The following is a 23,382-nucleotide window of genomic DNA, read 5'->3' on the forward strand; positions in this document are numbered from 1 at the left end:
GTCCGGTGGTAGTTCAGTGGGCTAAGCGCACATGGTGCAAAGCACAAGGACCAGTGTGAAGGATCCCTGTTCAAGCCCCTGGCTCCCCACCTGCAGGGGAGTCGCTTCACAGGCGGTGAAGCAGGTCTACAGGTGTCTATCTCTCCCCCTCTCTGTCTTCCCCTCCTATTTCTCTCTGTCCTATCCAACAATGACAACAACAATAAAAAAAAAATTATTTTTTATCTATTTGTCTCTGTCTTTCCTGTTATTATTCAGGACTGAGGACTGCACCTAGAGCCTTCTGCATGTACAGCTCAGGCTCTATAGCTGAGCCACCATCCCAGTTCACAAGCACGTTCCTGAACTGATGGAAATTGACCCCATTCCTTTTCCTCACAGAATATGAGTTCCTACTCTACTTCCATCAAGAAACTATCCCTGAGGAGCTAGGATGTAGCACAGTAGTTAAAAGTGCATGCCATATATGGTATGAAGTCATGGGGTTGATCACTGGCACCCCAATTCTTCCCAAAATAAATACTTTGATGACAAAATATTTCGGTGGTGATAGACTTTTTTGTGATGCCTGTATTCTACCCCCAGCTCCCCCAATTAATATACTTGTGTGTATATGGATATACAGATACATTTATGTGTTTTAATTTTTTTAATCTTTATTGGTTAGAGACAGCCAGAAATTGATACAATAGGGGGAAATAGAGAGAGACAGAGACACCTGCGACACTGCTTCACCACTCATAAAGCTTTCCCTGCAGGTGGGGTTGAGGGCTTGAACCTGGGTCCTTGAGCATCCTAACATGTGTGTTCAACCAAGTGCAACACACATACACACACACACACACACACACACACACACACACACACACACACACACACACACACACAGTCCAGGATGTACTACTTGCAGGATGCTGTTGAATGGCTTCCCTAGTCAATTTTTTAGCCTATATATATGGGGGGGGGGCAGGACTGAGGGGTGAGATAGCAAATCACCATCTCACCATCCATGGGGATTCCCTTGGTAGTATCCATGGTGCTCCTATCTGATTCTGGGGATTAAACCCAGTGCCTCAGGTGTAACAAGGCTAAGCCTTACTCTCTGCTAAGCCATCTTCCTGATCCCACCAGAAGTCAAAGTATAGATGGCGAGGGTTGGGTAGTAGTGCTGCGGGTTAAGTGCACATGGCACAAAGCACAAGGACCTGCATAAGGATCCCGGTTCTAACCCCTGGCTCGCCACCTGCAGAGGTGTTGCTTCACAAGCAGTGAAGCAGGTCTGTAGGTGTCTATCTTTCTCTTCCCTCAATCTTCCCTTCCCCTCTTCATTTCTCTCTGTCCTATCCAACTACATCACTAACAACAAAATTAATAACCATAACAATGTTAAACAACATGGGCAACAAAAGGGAAAAAATATATATATGCCATTATGTCAAAAAATAGTTTTGATGTTCTATTAGCTAGCTGGACAGGTTCTCCTTTATTATTTAAGTGAATTTAAGATCATGTTTTATCATCATCATTATCATCATCCAGACATTTGAGGCAATCATTTAATTGCTACAATATTTATTGGTTTGTTTTGTTTTGTTTATCAGGTCAATGTTCAGCTCTGGCTTCTGGTGGTGCTGGGGATTTAACCTGGGTACAACTATAATATTTCAGATTTCCCCTCTAGTGCCCCTAAACGTTTGTAAAGGCACAGCTTGGTAGAATTCATAAAGGAAAGATTTACAATGAGAGGAAACTTTACCTCTCCCCTAAACTGGAAAAAGAATAACTGTGAAAGGGTTCCCTGTTCCTCAGGAGTCTTCTCAGATTAGTCTAGGATGTCAAGAGTCTGACAGTTTCGGGTAGCCTAGCGACCAATGGTATGCCTGGCTGAGCATACATTACAATGAGCAAGGACCCAGGTACAAGTCCCCAGTCCTCACTCACAGGGAGAAAGTTTCATAAGTGGTGAAATTGTGCCGTAAGTGTCCCTTCCTATCTCCCCCCCCATGATTTCTCTATCCAATAAAGATTAAAATCTGCTAAGTTTCCTTACCTGAGTACACAGGTAATCATTCAAATTTATTACTCTATCTCCTGCCCCCAGTGCACTCTCTAGTTTGGTCTAAGAAGCATTTTTTTTTTTTAATTATTTTTATCTTTATTTTTATTAATTAGGTAGAGACGGCCAGAAATCGAGAGGGGAGGGAAGGGAGAGAGAGAGAGAGAGAGAGAGACACCTGCAGCACTGCCTCACCACTTGCGAAGTTTTCCCTCTGCAGGTGGGGAGCAGAGTCTTGAACCCGGGTCCCTCTCGCATTGAAAGATGTGCGCTCAGCCAGATGCGCCACCCCCTAACCCCTGCAAGAAGCATTCTGATGATAGGCGTAGACTTACCTGAGAACACTCATCCAATGCCAGAGACTGAGTTTCATATTTCTTCACCTTACAGCCACTCCTGGAAAGAAAAAGAAAGAAGAAAAACAATCCAGGCTGGTTTGTAATCACACCGACAACTTCCAAGCTATGAGATGGAGCAGAAATGGCAGTGTGTGCGGGTAGAAGCCAAAGCAGACAGCACCACACAAGTCATACAGCTACACATTACAGAGATTCCCCCCGATCCTGTCTGAGTCTTCTCCCAAGAGACAGGTCAAGGCAAGTCCTAGCTTACCTCATTCTCTGAAAGGATCTCCTCACTCAGAGTGAGACGTTACACACTGGTACTCAGATTCCTACAGTTACACACCACCAAAGCTTTTCAGAGAGCACCCTCCACATCTAGAGACATTCAGTTCATCTAACCCTTACTTGGCTTTGACACTCATGAGAAAAATTACCACACTGGACCAGAGTCTTTAAAAATTTTTTATTGCACAAAAGCTGGGTCCGATCAGTAGTTCCAGACCTGTATGGCTAACAGAGAAGAACTGAGGTCAACAGAAAGTACAACAAATTCATTTTGAGTAAACTGCTACCATTCCTATTATGTAGTAAGGTGAAAAGTGAGCATCACAGCTAAAACTGGGTAAAGTTCAGGTTATATATTAATTATATTATATTAATCATATTATCATATAATTTGGGATCTGAAGACTAGTGACGATTCTGTTCTCTTTTGATGAACTTAAAGACCCCAATATTCCAAATCACAAGTTTTTCTTTTCCTGTGGGAAATGCAAGAGGCAAAGCATAGGAGTTACCAGAATGTACAGCACAGCCACTACCTGATGCGTCATTTTCTGTCCAATTGTTCTTGCTAAGTGCCACCCTCAGCCACTAAATTCACAATGAGTTGACTCGTCAAATGTAGCTCCTGCTCCAAGCCAGTAGCTTTAAAGACTTTAAAAAAAAAGAAAGAAAGAAAGAAAAACTGTTTTTCAACATTCAGTAGCAGAGCAGTCCCTCAAATCAGCGCTGGGAAGATTCTGGGGCCAAGCCAACACTAAGCATCACAGCACGCGTGTGAGGCTTGCCAAGCTGGGGAGTGCAAGCTCTCGTACCTAAGGTAGGAAGGCTGAGTTCCACTCCTTTAGGTATAATTGCAGAGGTATAAAAAGCTGCTTTAGGTATAAAAAGCTGCTTATGAAGTGGCAAATGAAATGCAATCACTAAATAAACTTAGAAACAGAAGCCAACATGCTATGGAGAGATGGTCTTGGGGAGGGGAGGTGGGACAGGAAAACTGCCAAGAGTCCCAGGGACAAACAGAAACAGCAGCAGAAGTACTTACAACAGAAAACAGAGAAATTTCACTTGTTCAGTAGTCCTGATGCACCAATAAAATTAGAAACAAGAGACAGACACATGGAGAAAAGAATCATGTAAAGCCTGGAATAATTATCTCTACTCTGGTAGATGTACAAAAGACCACAATGTTCTTTCTATGAGATGAGATACAAATTAAAAAATGTTATACTCATGAATATTATCACCCGTGAGTGAATGATTATCAGGAACCTCAACCTCAACAAGGAAAGAAAGTGGCAGAAACACTCAGATATGCTGTATAATCTAACTTGAGGATGAAAAGCAAGTTTTCAAGTATCTGTAAGTATTTAAGGATGATTTTTTTTTTAACTGCTGAACACATTTAAATGTCTAGCTGTTGAGGTTAGAGGAGGTCCATGAAAAAGGAAAGTGTTGAGAATATAGTATCTTATATCTACTCCCTATCACCAAATGTTTAAAATACAGAATTTAGCTTACTCGGGTCACAAAACCCCACGTGATGTCTTCATTTAGCAAAAGAATCTGAGAAGTCAATCATATCCCTTCTTTTAAAAACCACACAATAACCTGTTAACAGAATACCTAACTCCATGCAATTCTACCACATGTACATTTTCAGTCTCCCCTACCATGACTGGCTGAAAAGAAACCCCAGAGTTATTCAACAGACTGAGTACCCTTCACTTGTAGAAAGAACAAAAAAGACATGAGTTTTAACTGCGAGAGGTAAAAAGATCTGTAAGGTATGAGTTCACTTGCCAAAATACAAGATGGGAGAAAAATACTACCAGGTGAGGGTAGTAGGACTTGAGAGATGTGCTACTCAAAATAACATACAAGGTAAATTTAAATTTCTCTGCCTTTGACAGACTCAGTCTTATCTAACATGGATGCATAGGCTACATGCCTTCAAATGCAATGAAAAGGAGATAGCTTCTAAATGACTCCTGGTCAACCACTCCAGGGAGAAGTTGCCCATATTCACAGATCCTCACATTGGGAAGCATTGGGCAATGACCTGACCAACACAAGGCCCAAGCACTTTCTAGACCTCAACCGGTAATTTTAAATCACAGAACAGCACTTTGAGAGCAACAATTAATTTTAACTGCTCACATACAGTCAAAGAACAGATCAAAGAAATGACATATCATTTCCCCTAGACTTTCTGGGGACAGTACAGTGCTTGTAGATAAATGATTGCTACATTGCTTGAGGTTTTTTGGTCTAGATCAATACTCAAGTTTTTATTTAATTTAATTTAATTTATTTATTCCCTTTTGTTGCCCTTGTTGTTTTTATTGTTGTAGTTATTATTGTTGTTGTCGTTGTTGGATAGGACAGAGAGAAATGGAGAGAGGAGGGGAAGACAGAGAGGAGGAAAGATAAGACACCTGCAGACCTGCTTCACCACCTGTGAAGCGACTCCCCTGCAGGTGGGGAGCCGGGGTTCGAACCAGGATCCTTATGCCAGTCCTTGTGCTTTGCGCCACCTGCGCTTAACCCACTGTGCTACAGCCTGACTCCCCAATACTCAAGTTTTTTATTTGTTTGTTTATTTAACCAGAGTGCTACTCAGCTCTGACTTATGGTGGTGCTGGGAATTGAACCCGGAACTTTTTTTTTTTTTTAATTTATTCCTCCAGGGTTATTGCTGGGCTCGGTGCCTGCACCATGAATACACGGCTCCTGGAGGCCATTTTTCCCCCTTTTGTTGCCCTTGTTGCCGTAGCCTCATTGTGGTTATTATTATTACCATTGTTGACGTTGTTCATTGTTGGATAGGACAGACAGAGAGGGGGAGAGAAAGACAGACACCTGAAGACCTGCTTCACTGCCTGTGAAGTGACTCCCCTGCAGGTGGGGAGCCGGGGGCTCGAACCGGGATCCTTACGCCGGTCCTTGCGCTTTGCGCCACGTGCGCTTAACCCACTGCGCCACCGCCCGACCCCCTGAACCTGGAACCTCTGCAGTCTCTTGATAGTAAAGTCTTTTTGTATTATCATTATGTCATCTCCCCAGCTCACTCACTGTTTTTAAAACCTTTCTCTCTAGAAGAATTCATCATTCTTGCTAGCATAAACCTTTTAATATGTTAAAAAAAAAAAAAAAACTATTTTAAACTATTTTGGTTTTATGACCAAAAGAAACTGAGCATGCAGTGGTGCCAAGGCTCCAGCCTGGAGGGGTTATGTGGACTCAGTCATGTAAGTCCTGTGTTCCAGTGCTGAGTCCTCACTCCAACCCTCATGCTTTTCTTTTTTGAAAAAAAATACTAAGGGACTTGTTTTCATTTTTAGCCTGACACTTTAAGACTTGAAGATATTTTACTGCTGGTATTTATTTCTTTAATGCATCTCTCTTAGTAATCTCATTCAAGTTAATATAGCTTTATCTTTTAAGATTAGTTTATCAGGACTTCTTATAGATACCAGTATTTTGATCCATACTTAGTATTACACAGACTTGCCCTTATGCCAAGTGTTTTCCTTAATGTCATCGTCATGCTAAAAATGATATTTCTGACTGGTCTACAGCGACTGGAAATATGGTACTTGTTCTCATCCTCCCTGTTCATATTTCATCCTCCTTGCCATTGGTCCTCCTTTATGTTTAATCTTTAGCAAAATGTCACGACGGACTATACTGTCATCACATTTTGTGTAAGGTAACAGTATAGCAAATCTAAACTGAATCCATGCAGAATATGGTCTAAGGCAATCACTGAGGACTTCAAGGACCTTGTGGGAAAAAAAAAAAAAGTAACTCGGGAGAAGGGGAGGGAGATGACACCCTGGAGATTTAGTCACATTGACGTGCTCACTTAAAATACTCTGCAGTCTTATTAGAAATTCACCTCCTTGAGGGCTCTGGTGTGGAACTATACCCTATATCAATATGTATGTCATATATCCCCTATATCTTATAATCTTGTAAACTGGTATTAATCAAATTTTGAAAAAAAAAATAGCTTGGAGGAAAAAAATAAAAAAGAATAAAAATTACCTCCTTAAGTAAGAAGCCAGAGCTAAACATGGAGGCTCCCTACCAACCATGTAGGTTAATTCCTATCAACAACAACAAGTTTTCCGTTTAGGTGACAGACCCCATTTTCTACACGTTATTGCTACTTCACAGGTGGGCTTCAAATGTTTGGCTTAGCCACATTAAAGTCTGAAGATGGCAGTCAGGGAGGTGGCTCAGTTTTCCATTGCAGGACTTGCATGTGTGGGGTCTCTAGCACTATACATGCTAGAGCGATGTGCATGGTTCTCTCTAAATAAATAAATCAAATCTTTGGTGGGAGGAGGACAAGAAAGTTCAAAGATGGTGGCTAGCAATGACACTCTGAATTCTGTATACAAAGCAATTCTCAACAGCCCAGCAAAACATCTGAAAGCCGAAAAAAAAAAACCTCTACCTACCTAGCTTCTGCAATTTTTTTTAAACAGAAAGTATGGGAGGAAAGAGGTGGGGAGTAGGGCACAAACATTAACTGGATAAGCTGCGAAACAAGGCAGACATCTGGGGCGCGGGATGGGTGGGGAGCTAGTTTTTCTGAATTCACACAAGAGCTAGGCAAAACAGTGAAGTCCACAGTATAAAGTCATACATTTTTATGTGTGGCCTATTGTATGTCAAAGATGACTTAAATTCACTAAGATCAAAAGCAGCTGACTGCTCGACTCACAGTAAACAGAATACAACACCCACAACCCATCCTCACTCACGTTATTAAACGCGACTTTGCCTTCTTGGGTGATTCTAAGATTTCATTAACATGATTAGCAGCAGGAGAACAAAAGTCACTGCTTGGTAAAGCTGTGGTTGGTTTAAAGGGATCCATGGACTCATCAGAGTTATCGGGGTCAAAGTGATAGGAGCCTTTGGAGGAAATGGGTGGAGAATTCTGCAGAGTGGAGTGGCTTCCAAAGGGGTTGAAGGTGGGGTCATCCCACTGACTGGGATCCAGCTTCAAAGGTGCTTTGGAGAAAGAAGAGTCTTCTGCTGCCAGGGCTTGTGGCTGATCTGTACCTTGGGAGTCTGCTGGCTTACTGAGGCCATCTTTTTGTGTTTTGGATTTGTTACCCGGTTTCCTGCCAAGCTTCCTTGGAAGGGCTTTCCTGGGCTCTACATTTTCCACACCTTCTGTGCAGTTAAACTCAAGTCTCAGGGGTGAGCTCCTTGACTCCTCTGACAGCTCAACACCTGAATCGTTGGTGTCACTACTGGGAGTGCTAGATGCTTCCTTCAAGTCAGGGGGAGATGTCGGGATCTTGAGGCCTCCAAGCAAAGGAAGTGTGTTCCCGTCCACTTCATCAGCACTGAGCTGACATGATGCCTGAGGAAGAGTGTCCTCCAGAGCAACTTCAGTTTCTGGCAACTCACAGGAAATCACCTTCTTCCTCAGAGAAACAGGTTTGGGCTGTCTTAGCTTGCTTCTGCTGGGCACAGACTCTGGACAGGAGTTGTGAGCCTTTCGGTCAGCCTCGGTGGAAGCTTCTAGTGTGACCCCCATAGTGTCTTCTATCATTCCCTTGTCCTGGATGGGTTCTGCTGTGGAAGAGGGCAAAGCCTCACCTGAGCTAGCAGCTACACAGCCATAAATCGTTTTTGCTCCAAGAGCTACAGGGATATCCGTGGAGTTCTTGGTTTCTATTGAAAATGGCCTCACGACTAAAATTTTGCTAACATCCTGTTCAGGCTCTTCTTTGATTTCCTTGACTGAGTGAGTTGGCTGTGATGCCTCATTTCTGGATGGTCTAGAACAAGTTTCAGGTGAGTATTTTTCAACCACTTCTGCTACCAGCTGTTCATCAGCTTCTTCTAATTCTAAAACGAAACACAAAAGCCATCTATTAAGTAATTATCTTTTTGGTATTGGTAAATAGTCTTTACTAGCATAACTCACATAGACAAATGTCAAGATCATACAGATTTATCTTTATTCATTTATTATTTTTGTTGTTGTTGTTGTTGGATAAGACAGAGAGAAATGGAGAGAGGAGGGGAAGACAGAGAGGAGGAGAGAAAGACACCTACAGACCTGTTTCACCACTTGTGAAGCGACTCCCCTGTAGGTGGGGAGCCTGGGGCTTAAACCAGGATCCTTACGCCAGTCCTTGCGCATTGCGCCACCTGTGCCTGACCTGCTGCGCCCGACTCCCAACAGATTTGTCTTTATTAAGCACCCCCTAGAGTTCAGAAAGGGTGGCAGTGCATCCTGAAAGGGAAATGCTGGTACTAAACCCCAAAACAAACTTTTCCATCTGAAATACATAAACAATAATTATACCAACTAGAGCTACTGAAGAAAAGCCTTATTTGACCACCAACCTATTAGAAAGTGTTAGTATGTTAAAACTGTATAGCCTAAGATAAATGGTTTAGATGAAAGTTTAAACCTGATGGTTTTAGGTTCAAAATTTTATACAATGAGCAGTAGACTTTAATCTTTAGAGGTTAAAAATGGAGTATTCTCTGTTCCAACATACAATGTAGGTTTTGCTTTTCAACATATATTTACTATTATCAGTACTATAATTCTTTTTTTATTGTTTGTTTTGTTTTTCTGCCTCCAAGGTTATTGCTGGGGCTCAGTGCCTGCACCATGAATCCACTGCTCCTGGAGGCCATTTTTTTCCATTTTTGTTGCCTTTGTTGTTATTGTTATTGCTGCTGTTGGATAGGACAGAGAGAAATTGGGAGAGGAGGGGAAGACAGAGAGGAGGAGAGAAAGATGGACATCTGTAGACCTGCTTCATCACTTGTGAAGCCACCACCCCCCTGCAGGTGGAGAGTGGGGGGCTCGAACCGGGATCCTTAACTCTGGTCCTTGTGCTTTGCACCATGTATGCTTAACCCACTGTGCTACCGCCTGGCTCCCAGTACTATAATTCTTTAAGAGCCACCAATGCCTGACATCTGAGACTAGCTGTAACATATTTCAAAAAGCAAATGTGAAGCTGGCAGGATAGTGTGCTACTTTGCCATGTGCCTGACCCAAGTTTGAGTGTGATCTCTTTCATTCTCTTTCTGCCTGTCTCTTTAAAATAAAAAAAAAAAGCAGTCTTGATAGCCATTTGAATCCAGGGATGAGTATATAAAAGTTTGCACTATACTATTTTCTCTGTCACAGTCTTAAAACTTTCCAAAGGTGGGAGTCGGGCCATAGTGCAGCAGGTGAAGCGCAGGTGGCACAAAGTGCAAGGACCGGTGTAAGGATCCCGGATCAAGCCCCCAGCTCCCCACCTGCAGGGGAGTCGCTTCACAGGCGGTGAAGCAGGTCTGCAGGTGTCTATCTTTCTCTCCCCCCCTCTGTCTTCCCCTCCTCCCTCCATTTCTCTCTGTCCTATCCAACAACAACATCAATAAAAATAATAACTTCTTCTAGCGTTTGCCAATAAAAATAATAACTACAACAATAAAACAACAAGGGCAACAAAAGGGAATAAATAAATATTAAAAAAAAAACTTTCCAAAGGTAAAATAAAAACCCAACTGTTGGATATAGAGTTCTGGTGGTGGGAATTCTGTGGAATTGTACCCGTCTTATCCTATGGTCTTGTCAATACTTCCATTTTATAAATAAAATTTTGAAAAAAACTGTATTGCGCATAAACTTTTACCAAGGACATTTTAAAAGTGTGCTGAGGACTTCCGGAAGCGGAGCTATGAGCAGCAGATCGCTTTCTCTCCTCACCTCTCCTCTCCTCTCATCTCCCGGATCAACTAGGAATACCAAAGGAGACCACCCGGACCGAAACAAGACAGGACTAGAATGACCACAGGAACCCAGTAAATCACCCGTGAGTACAAGCACGCGTGGCTGGTGACAGAGAGGAGAGAGGGGCCTAAGGAGAGATTAAGTGACTGCTAACAGTTCAACAGTTTATCAGTGGAGACACCACCTCCAGTCTGCTCCACCAACAAGGGGACAGCTGAAGGGAGGAAAGGACTCCCCAGAGACTCACCAAGTGCAACTCTGAGTCTCCATTGCTACTACCCTCAGAATCTGGAGCAGCAACAGGGAGGGACACGAGGGGACAGAGATCTAACGGGGAAACTCAGGAGAAGACCTATACCTAGGTGGCATAGCTGAGGGGCTGTGAAAGTCTCTTTGCATAACCACTGGATTATCTCTGCCACACCCTGCTTTATCTCTTGGTCAGGAGTCAGGGATTAAGCTAAGAAGCCTATTGATAGTTTAAAAGCCCTCAGGCACCCATAGCCTACAGGGAAGAAAAAAGAAAAAAAAAAAGAGGCTTTTACACCACTGAGCTCCAACTCAGGGATTGAAAAAACTGTTAACTTCCACCACGGTAAAACCTTTAATTAAATTACTTAGACACAAGTCAATCCAGGCAATAGTGATCAATAATTTGAAAAGTACTGATAAAGGGAACTCATAACATAATATATAAAATGGTTAAAACAACAAGAAAAAATATTGGGGACTCGAACCAGGACAAGAGTCCAGCTAAAAGTCCTCCAGAGGGTGAAGCACAAAACGAGTTCAACATCCAAACATTAGCTAAGGAAATAATAACAGGAGTGAGTAAAGAATTTGAAAAAATTGTAATCAGAAATGCAGCAACAACAAATGAGAATATGGAAGAAAATTCTAATTATCTCATGGTTATTAGAGAGCTGAAAGCTGAAATCGCTGAGCTAAGAAGGCAACTAGCTGAACAAGCTAAAACAGTATCAGAGCAGGGCAACAAAAAAGATGAACTCCAGAAAGCAGTAGAGAGCAGAGAGAATAGAATCTATGAGGCTGAAGACAGAATTAGCAAGATTGAGGATGAATTAGAGACAACTAAAAAAGAAGTAAGAGATCTCAAAAAGAGATTAAGAGATGCTGAAAACAACAACAGAGTCCTATGCGATGACTTCAAAAGAAACAATATACGCATTATTGGCTTACCAGAGGAAGAAAGAGAAGGAGAGGAAGAAAGCATTCTCCAGGCCATAATAGCTAAAAATTTCTCTAGTCTAGACAACACCAAAGACATAAAGATTCAAGAAGCCCAGAGGGTCCCAAACAGAATTAACCCAGACCTAAAGACACCAAGACATGTCATACTTAGAATGGAAAGGAATAAGGATAAAGAAAGGATCCTCAAAGCTGCAAGAGAAAAACAAAGAGTCACCTACAAAGGAAAACCCATAAGATTAGCAGCAGACTTCTCCATACAAACACTACAGGCCAGAAGAGAATGGCAAGATATCTATCGAGTGCTCAATGAGAAAGGCTTTCAGTCAAGAATACTATATCCTGCTAGACTGTCATTCAGACTAGATGGAAGCATCAAAACCTTCTCAGACAAGCAACAGTTGAAGGAAGCAACCATCACCAAGCCTGCCCTGAAAGAAGTTCTGAAAGGTCTCTTATAAACAACCAGACCACCACAAATAGAACATATATCAAAACACTCTAAAACTTTACAAGAATGGCGTTAAAATATCTTCAATCTTTGATATCAATAAATGTCAATGGCCTGAATTCACCTATTAAAAGACACAGAGTAGGAAGATGGATCAGAAAACACAACCCAACAATATGTTGTCTACAGGAAACTCACCTACCTCAACAAGACAAACACAGACTTAAAGTGAAAGGATGGAAAACTATCATACAAGCCAATGGCCCACAAAAAAGGGCAGGAACAGCTATTCTCATATCTGACATGATAAGACTTTAAAATAGATAAGATTAAGAAAGATAGGAATGGACACTACTTAATACTCAGAGGATCAGTCAATCAAGAGGACTTAATTATTAATATCTATGCACCCAATGAGAAGCCATCAAAATACATCAAACTTCTACTGAAAGAGCTACAGCAATATATTAACAGTAACACAATCATAGTAGGGGACTTCAACACCCCACTATCTCAATTTGACAAATCATCCCGGAAGAAAATCAGTAAAGACATAAGGGAGCTAAATGAAGAGATAGATAAACTAGAACTATTGGACATTTTCAGAGTCATTCATCCCAAGAAACTGGAATACACATTTTACTCAAATCCACATGGATCATTCTCAAGGACAGACCGTATGTTAGGCCACAAAGACAGCATCAGCCAATTCAAGAGCACTGAAATCATCCCAAGCATCTTCTCAGACCACAGTGGAATTAAACTAACACTTAACAATCAACAAAAGATTAGTAACAGTGCCAAAATGTGGAAGCTCAACAGTACACTTCTTAACAACTTCTGGGTCAAAGAGGAAATCAAGGAAGAAATCAAAATGTTTCGAGACTTCAATGAAAATGAAGACACAAGCTATCAAAATATTTGGGACACAGCTAAAGCAGTCCTAAGTTCATAGCTATACAAGCACACATTAGGAAACAAGAAAAGGCACAAATAAACAGCCTGATTGCACATCTTAAAGACCTAGAAGAAGAACAACAAAGGAACCCTAAAGCAACCAGAAGGACAGAAATTACTAAAGTTAGGGCAGAAATAAATAACATTGAGAATAGGAAAACCATACAAAAGATCAATGAAAGTAAATGTTGGTTCTTCGAAAGAGTAAACAAAATCGACAAGCCTTTAGCCAGACTCACAAAACAAAAAAGGGAGAAGACCCAAATAAATCGGATAGTAAATGAAAGAGGAGATATCACAACAGACACTGCAGAAATTCAACATATCATGCGAGGCTTCTATGAACAACTATATGCCACCAAGTTAGAGAACCTGGAAGAAATGAATGATTTCCTAGATACCTACCAACTTCCAAAACTAAGTCAAGAGGAAGTGGATAACATGAACAGGCCCATCCATCACAGCTAATGAAATTGAAACAGTTATCAAAAATCTTCCCAAAAATAAAAGTCCTGGACCAGATGGTTTTACAAATGAATTCTACAAAACTTTCAAAGAAGAACTAATACCTCTACTTTTAAAAAGTCTTCCAGAAGATTGAAGACACTGGAATACTCCCTGCCAGCTTCTATGAAGCCAACATCACCCTGATACCAAAAGCAGACAGGGACACAACCAAAAAAGAAAACTACAGACCAATATCTCTGATGAACATAGATGTGAAAATATTGAACAAAATTCTAGCCAACAGTATATCAAAAAGATGGTTCATCATGACCAAGTGGGGTTTATCCCAGGCATGCAAGGTTGGTTTAATATACGTAAATCAATCAATGTGATCCACCACATCAACAAAAGCAAGACCAAAAACCACATGGTCATATCAATAGATGCAGAGAAAGCCTTTGACAAAATACAACATCCCTTTATGATCAAAACACTACAAAAATTGGGGATAGATGGAAAATTCCTGAAGATAGTGGAGTCTATATATAGCAAACCTACAGCCAACATCATACTCAATGGTGAAAAACTGGAAGCATTTCCCCTCAGATCAGGTACTAGACAGGGCTGCCCACTATCACCATTACTATTCAATATAGTGTTGGAAGTTCTTGCCATAGCAATCAGGCAGGAGCAAGGAATGAAAGGCATACAGATTGGAAGAGAAGAAGTCAAACTCTCCTTATTTGCAGATGACATGATAGTATACATGGAAAAACCTAAGGAATCCAGCAAGAAGCTTTTGGAAATCATCAAGCAATACAGTAAGGTGTCAGGCTATAAAATTAACATTCAAAAGTCAGTGGCATTCCTCTATGCAGACACTAAGCTACAAGAAATTGAAATCCAGAAATCAGTTCCTTTTTCTATAGCAACAAAAACAATAAAATATCTAGGAATAAACCTAACCAAAGAAGTGAAAGACTTGTATACTGAAAATTATGAGTCACTACTCAAAGAAATTGAAAAAGACACAAAGAAGTGGAAAGATATTCCATGCTCATGGGTTGGAAGAACTAACATCATCAAAATGAATATATTACCCAGAGCCATCTACAAATTTAATGCTATCCCCATCAAGATCCCAAGCACATTTTTTAGGAGAATAGAAAAAATGCTACAAATGTTTATCTGGAACCAGAAAAGACCTAGAATTGCCAAAACAATCTTGAGAAAAAAGAACAGAACCGGAGGCATCACACTGCCAGATCTCAAACTATATTTTAGGGCCATTGTCATCAAAACTGCTTGGTACTGGAACATGAACAGACACACTGACTAGTGGAATAGAATTGAGAGCCCAGAAATGAGGCCCCACACCTATGGACATCTAATCTTTGACAAAGGGGCCCAGACTATTATATGGGGGAAACAGAGTCTCTTCAACAAATGGTGTTGGAAACAATGGGTTGAAACATGCAGAAGAATGAAGCTGAATCACTGTATTTCACCAAATACAAAAGTAAATTCCAAGTGGATCAAGGACTTGGATGTTAGACCAGAAACTATCAGATACTTAGAGGAAAATATTGGAAGAACTTTTTTCCGCATAAATTTTAAAGACATTTTCAATGAAACGAATCCAATTACAAGGAAGACTAAGGCAAGTATAAACCTATGGGACTACATCAAATTAAAAAGCTTCTTCACAGCAAAAGAAACCACTACCCAAATCAAGAGACCCCTCACAGAATGGGAGAAGATCTTTACATGCCATACATCAGATAAGAGTTTAATAACCAACATATATAAAGAGCTTACCAGACTCAACAAGACAACAAATAACCCCATCCAAAAATGGGGGGAGGAATTGGACAGAATATTCACCACAGAAGAGATCCAAAAGGCCGAGAAACACATGAAAAAATGCTCCAAGTCTCTGATTGTCAGAGAAATGCAAATCAAGACAACAATGAGATATCACTTCACTCCTGTGAGAATGTCACACATCAGAAAAGGTAACAGCAGCAAATGCTGGAGAGGGTGTGGGGTCAAAGGAACCCTCCTGCACTGCTGGTGGGAATGTCAATTGGTCCAACCTCTGTGGAGAACAGTCTGGAGAACTCTCAGAAGGCTACAAATGGACCTACCCTATGACCCTGCAATTCCCCTCCTGGGGATATATCCTAAGGAACCCAACACATCCATCCAAAAAGATCTGTGTACACATATGTTCTTGGCAGCACAATTTGTAATAGCCAAAACCTGGAAGCAACCCAGGTGTCCAACAACAGATGAGTGGCTGAGCAAGTTGTGGTCTATATACACAATGGAATACTACTCAGCTGTAAAAAATGGTGACTTCACCGTTTTCAGCCGATCTTGGATGGACCTTGAAAAAATCATGTTGAGTGAAATAAGTCAGAAACAGAAGGATGAATATGGGATGATCTCACTCTCAGGCCGAAGTTAAAAAACAAGATTAGAAAAGAAAACACAAGTCGAACCTGAAATGGAATTGGAGTATTACACCAAACTAAAAGTTGGTGTAATACTAAAAGTATTACACCAACTGGGGTGGGTGGGTGCGGAGAATACAGGTCCATGAAAAATGATGAATGAAATAGTGGGGGTTGTATTGCTAAATGGGAATCTGGGGAATGTTATGCGTGTAAAAAAAAAAAAAAAAAAGAAGAAGAAGTAGAAACGCAAAGCAGAAATTGACTGAGTTTGGAGTATGGCACCAAAGTAAGAAAGCAGAAGTATACTAGAGTTTGCAGTGAGTACCTCCCTAATACTTCCTCTCCACTTTTCCAAGCTTTGGGTCCATGATTGCTCAACAATTTGTTTGGCTTTGTATGTTAACTCTCTTTTCAGTCACCAGGTTCCAGGTGTCATCAGGATGCCGGCCAGACTTCCCTGGATTGAAGACACCACCAATGTGTCCTGGAGCTCAGTTTCCCCACAGACCCATCCTACTAGGGAAAGAGAGAGGCAGACTGGGAGTATGGACCGACCAGTCAACGCCCATGTTCAGCGAGGAAGCAATTACAGAAGCCAGACCTTCTACCTTCTGCAACCCTCAATGACCCTGGGTCCATGCTCCCAGAGAGATAGAGAATGGGAAAGCTATCAGGGGAGGGGGTGGATTATGGAGATTGGGTGGCGGGAATTGTGTGGAGTTGTACCCCTCCTACCCTATGGTTTTGTTAATTAATCCTTTCTTTAATAAAAAAAAAAAAAAAAAGACCTAGAAGAAGAACAACAAAGGAATCCTAAAGCAACCAGAAGGACAGAAATCACTAAAGTTAGGGCAGAAATAAATAACATTGAGAATAGGAAAACCATACAAAAGATCAATGAAAGTAAATGTTGGTTCTTCGAAAGAGTAAACAAAATCGACAAGCCTTTAGCCAGACTCACAAAACAAAAAAGGGAGAAGACCCAAATAAATCGGATAGTAAATGAAAGAGGAGATATCACAACAGACACTGCAGAAATTCAACATATCATGCGAGGCTTCTATGAACAACTATATGCCACCAAGCTAGAGAACCGGGAAGAAATGAATGATTTCCTAGATACCTACCAACTTCCAAAACTAAGTCAAGAGGAAGTGGATAACATGAACAGGCCCATCCATCACAGCTAATGAAATTGAAACAGTTATCAAAAATCTTCCCAAAAATAAAAGTCCTGGACCAGATGGTTTTACAAATGAATTCTATAAAACTTTCAAAGAAGAACTAATACCTCTACTTTTAAAAGTCTTCCAGAAGATTGAAGACACTGGAATACTCCCTGCCAGCTTCTATGAAGCCAACATCACCCTGATACCAAAAGCAGACAGGGACACAACCAAAAAAGAAAACTACAGACCAATATCTCTGATGAACATAGATGTGAAAATATTGAACAAAATTCTAGCCAACAGTATATCAAAAAGATGTATATCATCATGACCAAGTGGGGTTTATCCCAGGCATGCAAGGTTGGTTTAATATATGTAAATCAATCAATGTGATCCACCACATCAACAAAAGCAAGACCAAAAACCACATGGTCATATCAATAGATGCAGAGAAAGCCTTTGACAAAATACAACATCCCTTTATGATCAAAACACTAAAAAAAATGGGAATAGATGGAAAATTCCTGAAGATAGTGAAGTCTATATATAGCAAACCTACAGCCAACATCATACTCAATGGTGAAAAACTGGAAGCATTTCCCCTCAGATCAGGTACTAGACAGGGCTGCCCACTATCACCATTACTATTCAATATAGTGTTGGAAGTTCTTGCCATAGCAATCAGGCAAGAGCAAGGAATGAAAGGCATACAGATTGGAAGAGAAGAAGTCAAACTCTCCTTATTTGCAGATGACATGATAGTATACATGGAAAAACCTAAGGAATCCAGCAAGAAGCTTTTGGAAATCATCAAGCAATACAGTAAGGTGTCAGGCTATAAAATTAACATTCAAAAGTCAGTGGCATTCCTCTATGCAGACACTAAGCTACAAGAAATTGAAATCCAGAAATCAGTTCCTTTTTCTATAGCAACAAAAACAATAAAATATCTAGGAGTAAACCTAACCAAAGAAGTGAAAGACTTATATACTGAAAATTATGAGTCACTACTCAAAGAAATTGAAAAAGACACAAAGAAGTGGAAAGATATTCCATGTTCATGTGTTGGAAGAATTAACATCATCAAAATGAATATATTACCCAGAGCCATCTACAAATTTAATGCTATCCCCATCAAGATCCCAAGCACATTTTTTAGGAGAATAGAAAAAATGCTACAAATGTTTATCTGGAACCAGAAAAGACCTAGAATTGCCAAAACAATCTTGAGAAAAAAGAACAGAACTGGAGGCATCACACTCCCAGATCTCAAACTGTATTATAGGGCCATTGTCATCAAAACTGCTTGGTACTGGAACATGAACAGACACACTGACCAGTGGAATAGAATTGAGAGCCCAGAAATGAGGCCCCACACCTATGGACATCTAATCTTTGACAAAGGGGCCCAGACTATTACATGGGGAAAGCAGAGTCTCTTCAACAAATGGTGTTGGAAACAATGGGTTGAAACATGCAGAAGAATGAAACTGAATCACTGTATTTCACCAAATACAAAAGTAAATTCCAAGTGGATCAAGGACTTGGATGTTAGACCAGAAACTATCAGATACTTAGAGGAAAATATTGGAAGAACTTTTTTCTGCATAAATTTTAAAGACATTTTCAATGAAAATAATCCAATTACAAGGAAAACTAAGGCAAGTATAAACCTATGGGACTACATCAAATTAAAAAGCTTCTTCACAGCAAAAGAAACCACTACCCAAACCAAGAGACCCCTCACAGAATGGGAGAAGATCTTTACATGCCATACATCAGATAAGAGTTTAATAACCAACATATATAAAGAGCTTGCCAGACTCAACAACAAGACAACAAATGACCCCATCCAAAAATGGGGGGAGGAATTGGACAGAATATTCACCACAGAAGAGATCCAAAAGGCCGAGAAACACATGAAAAAATGCTCCAAGTCTCTGATTGTCAGAAAAATACAAATCAAGACAACAATGAGATATCACTTCACTCCTGTGAGAATGTCATACATCAGAAAAGGTAACAGCAGCAAATGCTGGAGAGGGTGTGGGGTCAAAGGAACCCTCCTGCACTGCTGGTGGGAATACAAATTGGTCCAACCTCTGTGGAGAACAGTCTGGAGAACTCTCAGAAGGCTAGAAATGGACCTACCCTATGACCCTGCAATTCCTCTCCTGGGGATATATCCTAAGGAACCCAACACATCCATCCAAAAAGATCTGTGTACACATATGTTCTTGGCAGCACAATTTGTAATAGCCAAAACCTGGAAGCAACCCAGGTGTCCAACAACAGATGAGTGGCTGAGCAAGTTGTGGTCTATATACACAATGGAATACTACTCAGCTGTAAAAAATGGTGACTTCACCATTTTCAGCCGATCTTGGATGGACCTTGAAAAAATCATGTTGAGTGAAATAAGTCAGAAATAGAAGGATGAATATGGGATGATCTCACTCTCAGGCCGAAGTTAAAAAACAAGATTAGAAAAGAAAACACAAGTCGAACCTGAAATGGAATTGGAGTATTACACCAAAGTAAAAGACTCTGGGGTGGGTGGCTGGGTGGGGAGAATACAGGTTCATGAAAGATGATGAATGACATAGTGGGGGTTGTATTGTTAAATGGGAATCTGGGGAATGTTATGCATGTACAAACTATTGTATTTACTGTTGAATGTAAAACATTAATTCCCCAATAAAGAAATAAATTATTTAAAAAAAAAGTGTGCTGACAATTTAACTTATGTATGTGAATTCTCTCTCTCCATGCATTTGAATTACTATGAATGTAGCTTGGATGGTTTCTTTGAGCTATTGGGAAGGATTGAGTAACACTAACAGGGTGCCATCCAAACACCAATGCTGCACTTGCCTACATGCATCCAGATGCAAGTGCTCAGTTGAAGCCCGGGACAGGTCTGGACACCAGTCATTTGTATAAATACAGGTCTTGATTATATCTGAGTATAGACAACTATCACTAGAGCTTTGATAAGAATGATCAGCTTTTTAGTTTAATAGAAATATGCATTTGCTATTATAAGAGAGTATTGTATGCTAGAAACAAAACAATCGCCCATGATGATAAATCGTCAATGATTTAATCAATCGTGCCTTTGTCATGAGAGTTTCAGTCAAAAACAGCTAGGGAGGCGGGACAGTGACTAGAGCATTGGACTTGCAAGCATGTATAAGGTCTCTAGTTTGATTCCTAGCATTCATCTACCATACTAGTGCTCTGGTTCTCTCCCCTTTCAATCTCTTCATTATTAATAAGTAAATATCTTTTTGTTTAAAAAAAATAGATTTAAAATAAAGAGAAAAAAAACAGAGATAAAGGGATTTAGAAAATATCTTAGGGCAGGGAGTCGAGCAGTAGTGCAGCGGGTTAAGGGCACGTGGCACAAAGCTCAAGGACTGGCGTAAGGATACCGGTTCAAGCCCCAGGCTCCCCACCTGCAGGGGAGTCCCTTCATAGGTGGTGAAGCAAGTCTGCAGATGTCTATCTTTCTATCTCCCTCTCTGTCTTCCCTTCCTCTCTCCATTTCTCTCTGTCCTATCCAACAACGATGACATCAATAACTACAACAATAAAACAACAAGGGCAACAAAAGGGAATATATATATATCTTAGGGCAGGGGTAGACAGCATAATCGTTATGCAAAGAGACTCATACCTGAGGCTCCAAGGTCCCAGGTTCAGACCCCTGCAATGCAACACCATAAACCAGGGCTGAATATTTAAAAAATAATAATAAAATAAAAGAATTCTAAACAGTAGGCCAAGTAATGGTACACCTGGCAGAGCACACACATTACTTTGCACAAAGAGCTGGGTTCAAGTCCCCAGTCCCTACCTACAAGGGGAAACTCCACATGTGTTCGTGAAACAGGGCTGTCTCTCTCTCTATCCCTCTCCTGCCCCTCCCTTCCCTCTGGATTTCTCTTGGTCTCTATCAAAAAGAAAAACAAACAAACAAATTCTCAACAACAAGGAGCTATTCCAGTTAGACTTATCCACACCCTGAAGTGCTAGAAGTGTGGTGCGCCCAGAAGGAAGGTTCATGTAGGCTCTGCAACCCCCACATACACTTTGCCTGTGTCATTCAGAGTTGAGTTCGGAACCATTTTAGCAAATTATTAGGACTTAACAGGGGACTGTAGGAGGTGACACAGTGCTGGTCTCTCAAGCATGATCCTAAGTTTGATCCCTGGCATTGCATGTGCCAGAATAAATCAGGGGCAAGTGGTGCCACAGCTGCTTGAGCGCACATGTTACAATGCGCACGGACTGGGGATTGAGCCCTGGGTTCCCACCTGCCAGGGGGAAACTTTCAGAGTGGTGAAGCAGTGTTGCTGGTGTCTTTCTCCCCCACACACTTTTTTTTTATTTTGATTATATTTATTTATTGGATAGAGGCAGCCAGAAATTGAGAGTGAACGGAGTGATAGAGAGGGAGAGCGACAGAGAGACACCAGCACTGCTTCACCACTCATGAAGCTTTCCCCCTGCAGGTAGGGACTGGGGGGCATGAACTTGGGTTCTTGCAGAACATGTGTGCTCAACCAGGTACACCACCACCCCGCCTCTCTTTCTTCCTTTCTATCACCCCTTTTCCTCTCAATTTCTAGGTGTCTCAATAAATTAATAAAGATAATAAAAATAAAAAATAAATTAAAAACCAAAATAAATAAATGTAAAAATAGGGAGTTGGGCAGTAGCGCACATGGTGCCAGGCGCAAGGACTGGCATAGGGATCCTGATTCGAGCCCCTGGCTTCCCACCTGCAGGGGAGTTGCTTCACAAGCAGAGAGGCTTGTCTGCAGGTGTCTGTCTCTCCTCCTCTCTGTATTCCCTACCTCTCTCCATTTCTCTCTGTTCTATCCAATACCAATGACATCACCAACAATAATAAACACAACAACGATAAAACAACAAGGGCAACAAAAGGGAAAAAAAAGTAGCCTCCAGAAGTAGTGGATTCGTGGTGCAAGTATCGAGCCCCAGCAATAACCCTGGAGGCAAATAAATAAATAAATCTAAAAATAAAAAAGGGGGTACTATAAGCCAGAAGACAGTTCACCCAGTGTAGTCTTCCTGAATAGTTCTGTTTGCATTATCTAAGTGAAAAAAAAATTCTCTTAATCTCAATGTAACTGTGGTATAATTGAGTACAAAGCATTATTATTTTTTTTATTTTAGCAATTTTTGTACATTAAGAATAATACTATAATGGCTTCAAGTTATATATGAAAATGTCCAAATGTTTTAGAGGGGCATATTTGGAATATTTATGACATAATACTTGGAAGCTGATTTAAAGATGCATAAATGAAAAGGGGGGGTAGAAACCAGTCTGGAAATATATTGTTAATTCTGCTAAGTACAGAGAGTTTCTACATTTCTATGTGAAAGTAGAAGCTAATCACAACATTGGAAAAAAAAATGTGTTAGTTACATAATTTCTACCTCATTCTCCTCTCTTAGCTTTTTCTAAACCCTCACCTCATAGGGACCCTCATAGTGTCCCTGGACCCAAATACTGTTGTTTCACCCACAGACTTGACACAATGTCATCTGTTGTATGCTTTACATTGGTTTGTTCTAGCTCTCCCCCGCCAAGAGAACTGGATCAGTCCTGTTAGTTTCGCAGGCCTGCTTGGCCCCGCCCCTAGGAACCCCGACAGCGTTCCAGAGTGGCAGAGTTAGAGAAAGTTCTTGGCGCCGCGGCGGGAAAGAGGCAGCAGAGTTCTGTTTGGTGATTAGTTTGGTTTAGTTTATGAATCGTTGTTCCTGAATAAAGAATTACAGCTTCCCTGCCCAGCCGTATGTCTCTGGTCGTCTCTGTTACCCGCCCGTGAAGCTAGCCCCGCCAGCTGGAGCCTCTGAATTTTAACAACAGTCATCCACTATGAGCTGTCAAGAATAGAACAGTCCTGTGGTCCGGGAGGTGGTGCAGTGGATAAAGCATCGGACTTTCAAGCATGAGGTCCTGAGTTCAATCCCTGGCAGCACCTATACCAGAGTGATGTCTGGCTCTTTCTCTCTCCTCCTATGTTTCTCATTAATAAATAAATAAAATACAATTTAAAAAAGAATAGAACAGTCCTTACTCCTGCATTCCCTTATTCATCCACTTCTGGGAACCTCTGGTTCTGTTGCCCATACTATGTCACCATTAATTGTATGCCTCTCAGAGACCAAGGAGAAATGTACAAGAATCACCTTTCACTT

The 23,382-nt window shown here is 40.9% G+C and overlaps 1 protein-coding gene across 10 annotated transcripts in view; it reads right to left on the reverse strand.

Annotated features, from left to right (window-relative positions):
• TACC1 (transforming acidic coiled-coil containing protein 1) overlaps positions 1–23,382 on the reverse strand; it is a 171,619-nt gene that overhangs the window by 25,218 nt on the left and 123,019 nt on the right. For 7 of the 10 annotated variants that reach the window (XM_060182402.1, XM_060182365.1, XM_060182374.1 and 4 more), the window contains 2 exons: positions 7,458–8,559; positions 2,392–2,452 (listed from right to left, as the gene is read on the reverse strand). In XM_060182402.1, coding sequence (XP_060038385.1) covers positions 2,392–2,452; positions 7,458–8,260 — 864 coding nt within the window. In that variant the 5' untranslated portion in view covers positions 8,261–8,559. The remainder of the gene's footprint in view (positions 1–2,391; positions 2,453–7,457; positions 8,560–23,382) is intronic. The other 3 variants (XM_060182417.1, XM_007516722.3, XM_060182411.1) reach the window with 1 other exon arrangement.

This window comes from Erinaceus europaeus, chromosome 2, assembly GCF_950295315.1.
Source record: "Erinaceus europaeus chromosome 2, mEriEur2.1, whole genome shotgun sequence".
Classification (NCBI taxonomy): domain Eukaryota; kingdom Metazoa; phylum Chordata; class Mammalia; order Eulipotyphla; family Erinaceidae; genus Erinaceus; species Erinaceus europaeus.